The sequence below is a fragment of the Phoxinus phoxinus genome (genome assembly GCF_949152265.1).
Source record: "Phoxinus phoxinus genome assembly, chromosome: 21".
NCBI lineage: Eukaryota > Metazoa > Chordata > Actinopteri > Cypriniformes > Leuciscidae > Phoxinus > Phoxinus phoxinus.
Genome location: NC_136896.1, coordinates 8,420,689 through 8,436,974, shown reverse-complemented (window position 1 = coordinate 8,436,974; position 16,286 = coordinate 8,420,689). Strand labels below are relative to the sequence as shown.

The 16,286-nt window shown below is 40.4% G+C and overlaps 1 protein-coding gene across 5 annotated transcripts in view; it reads right to left on the bottom strand.

Annotated features, from left to right (window-relative positions):
- Nucleotides 1–15,853, bottom strand: part of bahcc1b (BAH domain and coiled-coil containing 1b) — a 92,958-nt gene extending 77,105 nt beyond the window's left edge. For all 5 annotated transcript variants that reach the window (XM_079594526.1, XM_079594528.1, XM_079594529.1 and 2 more), the window contains exons 1-2: nt 15,652–15,853; nt 13,280–13,612 (exon numbers count right to left, since the gene is read on the bottom strand). In XM_079594526.1, coding sequence (XP_079450652.1) covers nt 13,280–13,451 — 172 coding nt within the window. In that variant the 5' untranslated portion in view covers nt 13,452–13,612; nt 15,652–15,853. The remainder of the gene's footprint in view (nt 1–13,279; nt 13,613–15,651) is intronic.
- Nucleotides 15,854–16,286: the final 433 nt, after the last annotated feature.

Below are 16,286 nucleotides of genomic sequence, written 5' to 3'. Positions count from 1 at the left end.
TTCATTTTCTTCTCTCATGGCTCCAAAATGGAGAGAGAGTGAACGGCAGGAAAACAGACTTTCTCTCGATCCGACCTGGAGGCCACAGACATGCCCCTGTTTGAACTGCTGTAGAAGCGATGAGAGGAAAGACAAGGCTGATCCCAGATCTGAGATTAAACGCCTCGGAAAACGGGAAGATTGGAGTAGCATTGTAGCGTTCTAACCTTGAGCAAACACACAGCAGGAAAGATGAGGCTGTGTGGGTTCAACTAAGCTCTATAGAGGCGATTTCTCCCTGAAAACATAAACTAACTGTAAGAGTCATTAGAAGCAAGGCTGAGCTCAGCTCAAAGAGATCTGCAGGAGAACCTGAATATGCCACCTGCAGACAGTCCTTCCACTCCTGGACAGTCACACACAGAAAATAACATAAGAGTGAACTCATCCGAACCCTTGCATTTTCCTGTTGTATGATATAGGCAGTAGTAAAGACTGGGTTCAGTAACCTCATGGAAAACCATCAGAGAAGCAGCCAGTGTGAGACTCTCTTTTATGACCCTAAACTAGAGTCAACAGCTGGGCATTTAACGCTTTCTCTCTCTAACCCCACATCTACACTTGAATTGATCATGAAAAATCAATAATTAAAGATTAATAAAAATGAACTAAACACAAACATGTTAACAGTGTCAGCAACTTTACTGTAGTCACTCTACACTTTGGAGAGACAGGACACGTTTTCTTCACTCTACACTTTGTCAAATTATTATTTTGAACAATAGACAAAGACGTTCATCTTGTAAATGCACATTGACCAAGAACTGCAACAAATAGAACAAATTATTTTCCACACAACAAAACAAAACAAAACTAGATTGCTCCTATTATAATCATTTATGTTAATTTCTTGACTTATACACACTGACTTATGCCGGTTCAGACTAATTTTGTCATGATCCATTTGATGTAGGGTGTCATGAGGATTCGTAAATGACAATGGGCGTCAGGACGCATGAAATCTGTAACATTGACCAATAGGAGCACAGAAGCTCTTCCGCACACCACTTTCAAAATGGCGAAACGAAAGAGACGATCTGTGCTGCTACGTAGAATTATGCAATGGAGGTATGTGGAGATATGGCAACAATACTACTGGCTCCATAATGTTTCCTCAAGGGACCACCACAACAGAGTGAAAAAAGATGAATGCTGGCGCTTCAGCAACCATGTGAGAGTAATTAGCATTAAAGGAAAACTCCACTTTTTTTAAAATAGGCTCATTTTCCAACTCCCCTAGAGTTAAACAGTTGAGTTTTACCGTTTTCGAATCCATTCAGCCGATCTCCGGGTCTGGCGGTAGCACTTTTAGCATAGCTTAGCATAGATCATTGAATCTGATTAGACCGTTAGCATCTCTCTCAAAAAATGACCAAAGAGTTTCGATATTTTTCCTATTTAAAACTTCAGATTCAATGATCTATGCTAAGCTAAGCTATGCTAAAAGTGCTACCGCCAGACCCGGAGATCGGCTGAATGGATTCGAAAACGGTAAAACTCAACTGTTTAACTCTAGGGGAGTTGGGAAATTATCTTATTTCCAAAAAAAGTGGAGTGTTTCTTTAAGCTAGTACAACCATTGTTCGTTTACCTTCTTGTTTCCAGAAGTCAGTCGCTAGTTCCGCCTCCTCAATGACATCACATACGTTGTTAAAGACGGCAAGCGATGATTGATCGGGATCATGTGTCTTGTCCACGAGACAATAAGAATTTAGGAGTCAAAATCACATAATCTGACACAGTGACTATGGTAACAAACAAAAATACCATGCAGTCTGAACCTGGTATTACGGCTCTTACCAATACTCCACAAAGAGGATAAAGAGTTATTGAAAGGGTATTAAAGAGCGACAACTCAAGGAGAGACAAACTGAAAAATAACGGCACAGAGAGATGGAGGAGAAGAGAAGTGAAAGGCATAAGCAGAAATAATGCTAGTAATATTCAGAGGGGAGTGAATGTGTGACTATAAAGGAAACTGAATCACTTTTGCAGATTGTATGTTAAGGATCAAGGCTGCTGTACAAAGGTGTGTTTGTCTGCACAAATATTAGTATGAGGCAGAAAGTGTATTGAAGGCGCTGTAAGCAATATTTGGAATACGACATAAAATGTGATGTCGAAAAATAGGTGTCCGAAAAACTATCTCTGTGACAGTCCTAGGCTGAAAAGAAGCTCTTTTTAGCCAACCAGAATCATTTCTGCCTGTAAATCATTTAGCAGGTTTGGGTTTTGGAAGAAGAATGTGAGAATGAAGTTAGGAACAAGGCGGATTTGAGCAAAACAGCACCTTTAAACTGAGTATCAGACTAACAGTTGGAAGTGACAGAGAAAGAGCAAAGCAAAACAAGCATGAAGTGAGTGAAAGAGAAATACAACTTGCAGAGTCACACGGAAAGCTGAACTGGAGCCAAAGGGAAGTGTATATCAGCCAAAGTGTAATCATAGGCCGGTCTCTCGGCTATTAGGAGAATTAAAGGCTGATTGAATGGTCTTTACAGCGGCAACATAACATTGGGCCGCCTCATCGTGTTTGTCTACTCACTCTTACAGCTGGCCGAAAAACTCTTCTGCCCCACCGAGAGGAGCCAAGCTACGAAGAGCGTTTAAATCATTAAAAAGATCTGAATCACTAACTTTCATAAAAACCGGCACTCGTTCTATCCTTAGACATCCGTCAAGGAGCGAGAGGAGCAGCGTTTCTGGCACCCGAGATGTGGAATCACTATAGCCTCGATTCACGCCTCACATCTTTCCCTCTTTCATCAGGCTGGACCGGCTCCATGTCCTGAACGTATTTGTGTGTGTGTGCGCGAGGGGGAGATGATAGGGGAGGACTGTGGGACTTTGAATGCCTCTGTGTTGTGTCCACAGCTGTGTGTAAGGCTCCTGACCTCCAAACAAAGCTCAGCACAGAGGAGCCACTATCTGGCAGGCATGATAGAGGACAGGCCTGCCCAACCAGACGTGCTGAGGGAACGAGCGTAAAGCCAGAGAGACAACACAGCACCCGCAAGGCCTTTGATAACCGCTGACGACTGGAGCCAGCGTCACACGCACACACTCATAGCGTTCACACAGACACACACTATAACAGAAACTGTTCACAAGTTCATGTGCATGTATAAGAAAGTGTAAAAAGCACGGACAAGGTTGAATTGCGTTGTCCATAATGACCTGTAGGAAAGAAAAATCACAAATGAGATCTGTTTAAAATCTCATTCGTTTCTTCTAGACGGCAATGCGATTAAACGAAGAGCAAATTGAGTCTCCTGCTTTAAAGAGATACCAACAATGATGAGGAGTATTTTCCTTATCGTTGCAAACATGGCATGCATTCGCTAAAAGTGTAGGGAAATTATTTATGTGGCTATTTTATTTTGTCCTGATTTCCGCCTGCTCCCTGAGAACTGCTTATTTCCTCTATAATCAGATGCAGGATGTTGATTTGAAGGACAAAAACAGGAATACGAGAATTTTCAGATCAAAATATGCGTGATGAAGCCCATAATCTATCGCGGAGTGTGGCTCTTGTTGCAGAGTTACATTGACACGTCTCACGTGTTATCTTACACGTACAGTGCTGTAGTAAACGATGCAGACTCAGAACTCCTCGCGTTAATGAGAATACACTGCTGATGATGTCATTGCCGTGAGCCCTTTAGAGAGTCATTACACAACTTTCCCTTTCATTAATCACGCACCTTGCCTTTCGTTTTTTCCTGTATCTCCGGCTTTCCCTTTCTTTGTTTCCCCACACTCTGCACTTTCTGTTTCTCATTCTTGTTCTCTCTCTCTCTCTTTCTGTCTTTTTCTGTCACTGTCTCTGTCTTTCATTTACATGTTTCCCTGTGTGTCTCTCTGCAGTGTTTAATGTGCCGGCAGTGTTTACACCCAGACAGCGGTGCAGCACTTTAATCTTGGTAGTGTCTATATGACATCAGCACTCTCGCTCAAGCATAAACCATAGTGGAGAGAACACACACACACACACACACACACACACACACACAACTCTCACATACATTATATTCACACATATATCACCTGCTTACTTTCTTACTTTCCTCCTCATTTCCATCCTTCTTTCCTGTCTGTCCATCTTTCCTTTTCATTCTTGCTTCTTTCCTTCTCATCCATTCTTTATTTTCTTTATTCTTTCTTTCTTTCCACATAATTTCCTTAATTTCAATATTAATGTTCTTTTCATTTTCCTACCTTTCCATCCTACTTATCTTTTCTCCCTCCCCTTTCATTTTCTACCTTTTCACACTGTTCTTGTTTTCTTTCTGTTTGTCTATTCTCCTTGCTCTCCTCCACCTTTCCTAATCATTTATTTTCATTCTTATGTTCTTTCCTTCCTTCCTTCCTTCCTTCCTTCCTTCCTTCCTTCCTTCCTTCCTTCCTTCCTTCCACCTATTTCCCTCATTTCTTTCTTACTTTTCTTTCTTAATTTTCTCCCCTTTCAGTGTTTCTTTGTTTGTCTTCTCATTTTCTTTCTTTCTCTTTCTTCCTTTCTTTCTTCCTTCCTTTTCCCCTCCTATCCTTCCTAATTTTCTTCCCTTTCTGTGTTTCCTTGTTTGTTTTCTCCTGTTCATTGATTACTTCCTTTTTTCTTTCTTTCTGTCAATTCTTCTTTCCTTTGCCCCACTTTTACTAATGATTTCTTTCTTTCTTTTTCTTTCTCTTTCTCTTTCTCTTTCTCTTTCTTTCAATCATTCATAAATTTTCCCTTTTTATTTATTTATTTATTCCTACATTTTCCACCTTTTCTTTCCATCTTACCTTCCTTTGTTTTGTTTTTCCTTTTCTTACTCCCTTTTTTCCCTTTGCCTCACCTTAATTATTTGTATTCCTTCCTTGCTTTCTCACTTTCTTCCCTTTCCTTCCCCCTTCCTTAAGTTCTTCCTTACTTCCTTCCTCCTTTCATTTTCCCTTCTTTTCACGCTCACCCATACTCCTATGCTGGGGTCCAGTGAATGATGAAGTCCTCTAATCCCCCTCTAACCAGCTAGTATCAGTGAGCGAGCGAAGCTCAGAAACTCAGAGCCCAGAGAGGGATTACCAGCAGCCCCAAGTCTCATTCTGCTGCCCTGCAAACTCTGACTCAGGAGAGACGTATAACAGTGCACACTCTCATGTGCAAAAACCCCATAAGCAGCATCATCTTAAAAAAAACAAACACACATTACACTAAGAAACTAGCTGTCTAACTGGTTACTTATCAGTAAGCAGACATTTTCATTCAAAGCATTTACAGTACTTCAATTACAGGGACAATCCCCTGGAGCTGCACAGGTTAACCCCCCTGCCCAAGGGCACCATGATTCTCAGTAACGCACAGTTCGTGGGTCACCCCTATCTGGGATCACACCTGTTTGGGTCACCAGCCCAGAGCTATTATCACCAGGCAACCAATACCCACGTATATGTGTGTGTGTGGGGGTAATTAAGCAGTTAAATAAACAAGCATACTGACGTTAGCCGATACGTTTTTAAAGCTAGAGATCTGTTTATGGGAAAAAGAGCGATAATAAGGGTAGGCTCATACACATCCTCTGTAGACTTTCACACACACACATCCACACACTGACATGCCACTTTCCCTTGTCAACAGCCCCTCTGTATGTAGTCATGCATTCCTCTTCAATCCAAATCACAGTCATTATGTTGCCATGCTGATAGCTGCTGAGCAGGTTTGTGTCCTAATTCAGCTGGCTGTGACCACACAGTACACCTGACCACAGATCAGCTCATACACAACAAAGCACACCAGCCAAGCCACGCTCGTTTAAGCAGTTTATTGTTAAATCAGTGCATTTTGGGGGCCAAGGTGGTGTGGAGAAGGAGGACTCTTTTAGATTATTGGAATGAAACCCACATGTTTTGACATGTTGTTCGCTTCGCAGAATTTTACTTGTGGGAGGAGTGAAGCTGAGAATTCATGTGGTCAAATAAGGCTTCATTTTTCTGTGCATTCTGGGTAAAAATGGCAAGGCCAGAAGTCCAGAAATAGAACAGGGGCTATTATGGGATGCATGGAAGGCTGGCTCCGTGTTCAGGCATGACTGTGTGGTCACGGTGGTCACGGCACTGTCTTCCCCCACAGCTAGCCAACCTCCTGCTGAGTCTGAGAAACGCTAATCAGAACCAGAGAGAGACAGGCAGAGAGAGAGCGAGACAGAGAAGAAGAAAAACACGCCTTGCCTAAAAAAAAATAATAATAATAATAATGCAAACAAAAAGATTCAGGAAGACGATTAGGGAGGGATGAAAGTGAGCAAGGAAAACTCAACAAGCAATCAAAGCACGGGGCAAAGACAAAGACGACGCGTCAACCAGAGTTTTGTTTTAATCAGAGAACATGAAAATATTCAGACATGTGGCTCAAAAGCAACAAGTCCCTCTCGAATTAAAGCCTTCGCTATAACGAGAGAGACGAGAAAGAGACGAAAACAGAGAGAGAGAGAGAGAGAGAGAGAGAGAGAGAGAGCGTGTGTGTGTCCCTCGAGACTGATTAATATTGAATTCCTGATGCTAATCTTTGTTTTGTGCTTTTTTTCCTTTACTGGTGTGGAAGCGACGTGTCCTTAAAAAGCATGCTTTATGTATATTTAATGAAGGCTCTGCATACATTTGGAGCGCTCGTCTTGCTGTGTGGTATCCCACCCTCGCATGATCACATACTGCTCGAGATACCCAAATATCGAAATTTACATTGTGCCTTTTATAATAGTCATATGCACCATGAGAAAAAAATGTGTTCAATAATGCAAAATGGTGACAAGCATTAAAAAAAAAAACTAAACGATAACTGCATGAATAAGGTAGTCGGATTCTGCTTGGATCTTGACTGGGGAGAACAAAAGGGAGGGAACAAAATGTCCCCACAAAGATGCCAAAATCCTTGTGGGCACATTTTTGGTACCTATGAGAAAATCAGCTTATAAATCATACTAAGTGATGTTTTTTGAAAATGTAAAAATACTGAAAGTTTACTGTGATGGGAAGGCACTTCAAAGATACATTTTGTACAGAATCAAAATTATTATGTCAATGGAAAGTGTGTGTGTGTGTGTGTGTGTGTGTGTGTGTGTGTGTGTGTGTGTGTGTGTGTGTGTGTGTGTGTGTGTGTGTGTGTGCACCTGGTACATACAGGTGTCACATGCCATTGCAGCATAAAATCCTTGATGATATTATTGCCTGATATCATCTCAGTATCTGATGGTGATGAGCTCAGCACAACTGTGAAATTATGTGTGCAATTGTGTGTGCCAAGGCGGGACGATCTGACCTTGGCGAGGACACACAGACAGATCGATTATTGATCACTGTATGCTCACACATGCACAAACACAGAAATTATACAGCATGATTCAGAACACACACATTCCAAAAAAAGGGAAGTGGATTTCCCAGTTCCTCCGAGCACACAGTCAGGACTGTCACTAGTTTCCTTGTCCAATCACACATCCTCACCACAGAAATGGAAGCACTTTCAAGGTTTTGTTTTTGCAGCCTATTTAAAATGTCATTTCTCTCTACTATCAGACATCAAAGCCAATGTGGAGGGCTTTTATTTTCTAAGCCAAATCCCAAAATTGTTTCTCATTTACAAAAGCTGGCTGCAGGCCTAGTCAAAGTTTGGACTTAATAATGACAGCGGTGCAGGAGACAATGCGAGGGAAAGAGTGCGGGAGGAGAGAGAGATTCCCCACATGGTTATAATATGCTGTGGTGGTTGAGTCCATCAGTCGAGGTGTCACAATGAAAAGTAGCTCACAGGATGTAGCAAGCAGCATGCAAGCGCACACACGTACACATGAAAGAAAGAACGCATTCTGCTCAAACCCTGTACAAAAACGGTAAATTGACAGGGTTCAACAAAAGAGAGAGTCTCCTGGCCCGGGCCAGTGTTTATGTGAAGGGTTCTTTTTTTCCAGATACTTATAAAAAAAATGTCTCACGTTCCTTCATTCCAATTCCTTTCTGAATTTGTTTTCCTTTTATTCAATGATCCTTTTTTTCTCATTCTATCCTTCATTCATTCCCTTTTTATATATATATATATTCCAGATATATTGTATGTATCCAAATTGTTTGTTGCATAATAGTATTTTTTCTAATACGTATACAAATAAATTATAAAACTATAACAATATATAAAATATATACATGAAGCATTTTCTATTTCAAAAGTAAAAACAAAAAATTAACAACAAATTAGAGGCCAGTGGAAATGTTGGCATGGCAAGTAAAATCTGATACTGGCCCAACTAGACTAGCAGAAAAAAATCCTTGTTCAGCCTTGATTTAGATTCAGTTAAGAGATTATTTATAACCATTCATTCACATGAACATTAGACACTTAAACATTGCTGATGTATGCGAAATTAACCAGAACATACACTGCATTTTAATCTGCAGTATAAACTAATTTTCAAATCGCTGAAGAAACCCCTTAAGAGAAGAAACGTGTAACCCCCTTAAGAAAATGTGTCAAAATGAGTGAGATAACTAAAAAAATTACATATTCGTGCTAAACAAAACAATAATAAAATGGAAACAAAAATGCTGGGTGTTAAACTGATGAAATCCAAACAGCAATGTTGACGAGTCAGGAAGGCTGTTTTCTTGTGAAAATGTAAGCCAGTAGGAAACAGAGTAGGAAGAGGAGGAGGAGGAGATTGAGAAAGGGAGGGAGAGAGAGAGAGAGAAAGAAAGAAAGAAAGAAAGAAAGAGGGAGTCTGACAGCTGTATAAATGAGCTCTGTAGCTCACGGCGCCCCAGAGTACTGCCTCATTGTTGTGCTGATCCAATGCACAGCAGATGAACCCAGGGTTTAAAAGTTGAAATGTGTGTATGTGTATGTGTATGTGTGTGTGTGTGTGTGTGTGTGTGTGTGTGTGTGTGTGTGTGTGTGTGTGTGTGTGTGTGTGTGTGTGTGTGTGTGTGTGTGTGTGTGTGTGTGTGTGTGTGTTGACCCTTATTTGCTTGCATCCGTTATTAAGGTTAGCTTATGTGTGTTTGTGTGCGATTGTGTCTGTGTGCATATTACAAGCCCTCCCAGTGAGCATTTTCAGTTCTCAAGTATCAGTTGCACAAATCCAAGTCGGAAGAGCGACAATTTTCAGATTTGGTGTGAAAACACCGTATCATATGTCAGGTGTGTAATAGGTGCATATGCATGTCTGAGTTGCCATGCGTGCAGGAAGAGAGTCATTTATTCTCACTTCCTTAAACCCTCCTGATTTGCATTAAATCTATAGCAAACTGTTTATAAATGTATTGTCAGCATAAAACAATCGCATTCGTTTGATTAAGTACACCAAAGCTAGATTTGAAATTACATATCAATTACAAATTTTTTTATGTATAAAATGAAAGTGAGGGGGAAAACAAAATTAGACCCCATTGATTTTAATCATATATGGTATGTCCAAAAAAACAGACATTTTTCAAAATATATTTTTCTGTGTTCAACAGAAAAAAGAAAGTCATACAGATTTGGAATGACATAAAGGTGAGTAGGCCTAAATAATGACAGATTATTTATTGCGTGAATCCTTTTAAGATGAATCCAGGCTTCAACGTTTTGGAAAGCGCCATATTGGCCCACGTGAAGTTCACGGCACAGCTGTGCTTTTTGGGAAACACAGTCCAGATCAATAGTCACAGACGTTTAAAGTGATGATATTCCAGGGTGCTGCAGCAGGTAATACATTTTTTATAGGTGTACATAAATAAGGTGTAAGTATCAAATATTAATAAATGATTTTCTGCCGGCATTGATGACGTGCAGATGTATTGTTTGAGGGGCAGCGGTGATGGGTGCAGTCGGGCCAGGGCGTTGGGACTCTCTCGGCCTACTGAGGCACATCAAACAGTGAAAGAAGAGACCGTGGGGTGGAGGGGAGGGGGGAACGATGTCGCTTCTGCCAACGAAGCTCTGCTGAATCACACACACACAACACACACACACAGAGTGCCGTACACTCGCTCACAGCACTCAGCTGGCAGGCATAGTGAGTGGCGATGGAACACGCCAGGCTCTGTGCTACCAAGCAGAGGTAATTGGGCCAGATTACCAACCAGGTGGAAACATTCAGCCACTCTTTTTCCTCGTCTCCCTCGCTCTCTTTTAGTCACTTTCACTCGTCCCCCCTATTTTGGAGAAGCGGAAGAAACGCATGCCATTACGGAAGTTCAGGATGAAGATGGAATCAAACTAAACGTTCAATCCAAATCAGAAATCAAGTTAGGGATACAGGTAAAAGTGAGAGAGAAAGAAAAAGAGATACTAACTAGATCCAAGGGAACGCAACTAATTTAAACTACAAGCCCTATCAAAGGCGAATGGCCCGGGGGCAGCAGCACCTCTGTGCGGAACAGGGCCGCACCGCAGAGGAACGAGTGGACGGGGAGGGTGAGACAGGTTAGGATCAACAGCAGCGCAGACAGCATTGTTAAATCAGGACTCAGGGCACACAGAAGCGAGAGAGAAAGAAGTGATATGAAAGAAGGCCGACCGAGGTTTGACAGGGCAGACCACTGCTTTTGCAGAAACATGACTGCTACAGCACAAAGCTACAAAATAACTCTCTGTAACACCGAGGGTGAGGGCGAACAGCCACGTGGGTGACCGTGACAGACAGACAGGGTGCCACCTAATTGAACTGCGGGTTGGTGTTTGTTCCATCTGAGAATAATTAAATTATTCTCTCCTTAATCCATCTAATCTATCAGTATTTGTATGATTTAAACAGTTAGAAAATTGTAGCTCTGGCTAAAAGAGTAAGCTATATATACCACAATGCATTTCTTACTTAATTTCACAAACATTGAGGGACTTTTACACATTCCTCCCATGCTGCATGTCTACACTCAATGGATTTCACTTTCTATGTGAGGGTGAGTGTCTGAAATAATCTAAATTCCCCTAATCTAAAGGCAATATTAAATAATTGATAAATAAAGAAGATAAAATTTAATAAAACATACAAAATGGAGGCAAAACATTTATATATATATGTATATATAGTATTAGTATATATAGTATATATATATATATATATATATATATATATATATATTAGTTACATTCCATTCAAACAAAAAGGGACAGATCTAAAACTTAATAATAAATAACTTTTGTCCCAGTATATGATGTAAAATAATACACATATCATCTTATACTACAATATCTATTCTGTATGAGCAGAAAAGACACCTGTGTTGATTAAAAAAGCCACAGCGGAAGAACAAGAATTTGATACGAGCGCACACACATACTCATACACATACACACAGACACACATACACAAGTAAATGATGCACCTGTATGGCATGAGCTGGCGTCCGCCTTGAGGCAGACGTTAAAGACATCTGCTGAGGATATGGAGGAAAGAAAAGAAAGAGAGAGAGGGGGGGGGGAGAAAGAAGAAAAGGAGATCCTACTGTACACATTATCCGCGCGCACTGCCAGAGCAGCATTTGATGTGCACGCGAGAACTGAGCAGCACAACAAAATCCATCAATCTACCGGGGGTTCGGCTTTTAAAATGCATTCAGCTCGACGACAGTCGTCGAAGAAAGAGACAATGACCCGATTCAATACATAAGAGATGAAAAATAACGACAGGCTACATTTTCTCGAAAGCAGCTATCGTAAAAAAGGCTGTATTTTTTTTTTTAATAGAGTTTATCTTGTGTATTTTCGTTGTTTGTCTCTGTGTGAGGTTTTAGGACGACGTTATTTGTATAAGGAACAAATAAAAATGACTTTTAAGAAGGGAGTGCGGGGGTATGCAGCGGGAGGCCGGAGAGAAAGAGCCGCTAAAGACCCCGTCAGTACCCGCGCGCATTCACCGTGGGCCGGGGACCATCAGGGTCAGCGCGCGCTGTGATAGATCTCGCTTCTGAAATTTCATTCTACAGCACGGCGAACGTTTTGAGTCGATTTCGAATTCGACTGAAAATACGTCAGCTGGGCTGAGCACAGCGCGAATTCGACTGAACATATTTAATTTGAGTTATAATATAGGCTACTTTAAATTAACTCAATTTTAAATGTTGAACTTAATAACGCACCCAATTACATGTGATTTTACATTTACAAAAAATATATACATTTTAAGAGATACAAAAAATGTAGGCTATTGGCCTATATTCAATCACATGAAACAACATCAACGGGAATTTATTTATTTAATTAATTGTTTAGAACTATTAAACATTCTTAAAAACAACACGTCAGTCAAAAGGGAGTATCGCAACAATATGAAAAGTTATATAGCCTATAAAATTATAAATTGTGGAATTATGTAGGCTACATGTGATTTTCTCAGTGATTAGCCTACTAACAAAAGCATTCATAGCCTACGAACTTATTTCTCATTAACAATCAAAATGCAAAGTGTACCTCTATCCCAAAGGTACACTGGATGCTGGAGACACTTGTTAAATCTAATGCATGCACTGTCAACTCATTCGCACCCCGTCACATCACCGCTCAATATAGAAACCGGATTTTCTGGTATTACAGACGCCTCTTTTAGCACACACACATACGCATACGCATACACACAGAGCTACTGACCCTAATCTGGGAGACTTCTCGAACCACAGCGCAGACACACTCACACACACCAAAGCTTGTGTTATTAACTTAAAGCAGCTGTAGCAGCAAACCACTCAAAGATGCACCCTAATAATTAACATAAAATCATGGGGCTTTACTAGAATAAATATGTCCAAACAACTTGTTTTGTCAAAAGAAAACTAGATGTCTGAATGAGCGCGAAACAAAGAGGGCAATCCAGCTATAAAGTAACAGTTCGTTATTAACAAAACACTATATTAATGAAATCATCAAAAAAAAAAAATGTAACAAATATAAATTCCATTTGACTATTTAGCTAGTAAACCTCAGTTAAGCTTGAAGGTAATTTTCTTGTCCGCTTTCTTGTGATACGAACTGCTATCAACTAACGACCATCTTTTCGCAGCTCATGACAGACATTATGCGAGTAAACTGTTCAATAAAACGCTTTAATTCTGTTAGATGTGACTACACCTAGTCCGTAGCAATTGCTTATTTCCAAAAAAGACCTTCATTCCCCAATAAAAAAGTAAGTAGGCTACAAGTCAACGCGCTTTTCTGAAGTTAGGCAATTTAATTCTGCTAAAAAAATATGTTTTAAAAGCATTCACTTATCAACAGGGGATCACAAGCACTTACCTGAATGTGGAGGCATCGCTATATGTGAGGTGTAATATTTCCCAGGCTGAAAGTGACCGGGATGCTGCACTGTCGTGTGCCCGGCATGAGTGATCCTCGAGGCGGCTCTGTGAACCAGCGCGCCTCGCTCTGCCAAAAGGTGCGGCGGAGGAGCGAAATCCCGGCCTTCCATCCCGATAAAAAACGTTAAATCCGAAATCCAGAGCGGGAAACCACGAGAACCGAACCAAACGCCGCCCAGATGTTATAATTCCGTTAAGAGTTTCGGTTAGGTCTTGCATTCAGCACAGTTTTGGCTCTGACGGCCAAAAAAGTATGTCCCAGTCATGTTTTCTGCAACACAAAAATCATAAAATGTAGTTTCAATTACAAACCAGTTACACGAATGAGTGATGCAAATCCACAAGATCGTATCATGTTAGTATCCTTCAGAAGTGTAATGGTAATCCTTCATTGGAAACACCAGGAGTGTACGTCCATTGCTGCGACTGCTGCCTAAACTACACATTCTCCGCTCGTCTCTCTCATCTCACCACAATTGAGCGAGCTTGCAGCACACCTCCACTTTTACACAGAAGACTCACTGCAGGCAATATACCATTCACAGAGATCCCTAGATCAATAGGCTACATTTTTACAGTATTATTACGCATATGGAAAACTAAGGACGTCTTAAGCAAAAAAAAAATATGTAAAATGGACAAAGCTAAACCAGTCGGTCGTTCACTAGACAAGATGGGGAAAAAATTAAGAAAATCTATAATCGCTGACGTTTGGTGTGACTGCTTCCATTGCAAACGGTTAATTATTGAATGCATCACACTATAAATGTAATTTCTTCGTCAATTTTTCTCAGTCATTCCACATAATTAAACTGCTTTGTTCGTCTAGGCTTTCTGTAACCTTTGTATATGGGGTAACAACAGCACATGGATGATGGCGTCTATATTTCACCTCTGGCCTCCAGTCCTTTAGTTTCCTAAATCACGAGTAAAAGCAACATCTTACGCTGGTGCAGATGGAGTCTTGTCATGGCAAAATGGTGCATTGAGAGAATTGTCATGTGGTGTTACTAATGCGCGAGATTTGTTTCAAAATCATCCTCATAACATGCATCCATAGCCTACTTTTGCCAGATTTCGGACATTGATAGGCAATAATTAGAAAGTCTGCTCAACAGAATTACAAAAGCTCGCGCGAATGGTGCTCTCCTTATCTCACTTAGCTCGTATCTTCAGATATTTGACGCTCAGAACGTTGAACGTCTGTTGGATGTTTCAGCGTTTTGCTGAACGAGGCCTTAAAACGTTGGAAGTTCCCAGTTTTGAGTGTGAGGATGGTTGCACTGTAGCAAATACTACTTTCATTAAAAACACAAAATAGAGAGGTTGATTGAGTGAATTGATGTGCACAACATTAGGCATTAATTTAAGAAAATGTTCCTCAAATAATGAGCATTCGCTAAATAACCTAAGGAACGAGCTCACTGAGGCACAGAATAAAATGTAGTGCACCATTTTTGCGCTGACAAAGGACATTTCTAGCAAACATGTATCATTTCTGCAACATCGTGAAAAGAAATTGGGCAGAAATTTTAAAGCATGAAGTATTTGAACGCAGCAACCTCCCACTATTAACTAAAGCCGAACTTTTAACGTTTATTGGGATCTGAGATCTATTAGCCTTGGCTCGGAGGACGGATGGGAGGTGAGGAGGAGCACATGAAAGAACAGGTTTCCTAAAGAAGGTTTTGAGTGTTCGGAAATGCCATTTTAAACTAATAAAATCCAGACAATTTTATGAATCGTGGTATTTCAATATAAAACATGTCTATAGAATAAAAGCACGTGAAAACTAAAATTTAGTCAACAGGCCAGTGGTCAGTTTCAATTTAATAAACAACTGCCCATTATTCATTCTACATGTAAAGTGTACAAAGGTAAAAAGGGCTTATGTTCTTCTGCCATCACGTCCATTGCATAGCAGTTTACAAATGGAAGTCGAATTTAGTCTTTTGTTAAGATTGTCTATAATTATTCACACTTGTATTTTTTACATTATTAGTCGATAAGACATTAATGTCTTCCCTCTAAATAAAATTCCTTCTTTATTCAAACAGAAATTCAGTCTTGCACTAATCTTCTATTATTATAATGATAATGATAATTATTATCATCATCATTGCTCAAACAAAGCAACAGAGTCGGATGAAAATAAAGGGATCTTTTTTCTTTCACCCCCCCTTGCAACACAAACTCGGTAATTTTGTATAACGCCAGATGTTCTTTAAAAAAACAAAAAGTAAGAGCAGCTCTTGAAGGCAAATGTTTATTATTGCACGCATATAAATACAATATAAACGAATTACTTACTGGTAAGTTATTCCTTGCAAAACAATAAATGGATTTAAAAAAACATAATACAAAAAATACGCAAAAGAGAGCAGAAGCAGAATAAAAACATTTGGAAATGGTTACATCCTAGAGTCTGCTGATTGCAGTGCGTGTGCAGTGCAGAAGTTCGGAGATGCACCGTAGTAGTAAGAGCTTCTGCTGAATCGAGCCCCGTACAAGCAGTCAGAGGCTCTTTCCTGAATCTGCTAGTGCCACTCAAGGAGAAGAGGGGGAGGTGACTGTGGGAGCAGTCGCGCCCATTGGTCTAATACCTACATGTCAATAAGCTCGTGCAGCGCGCCCCAGGATAAACAGTGGCTCCGATTGGATGGCGCTCTGAGCCAATGGCGTGTCAGCTGGATCAACTAAACAAAACGGCGGGCGCTTTATTTGAGCTTTCCTGTCTCGCGACGAGTTCAGTGTGAGGCACGACCACATGGTTACTTATGCAGCCTAGAGTGCCATTATTTAAATGACTTCAAACTACACAAGAAACGGAATTCACAACATTTGAGTTTTTAACAAGCGGAACAGTAAGCCTTGCAAACATGACACATTATTAGTTGCCATTATATAGCCTATTGATTATTTTAAATGATAGCCGGTGTGTCTCA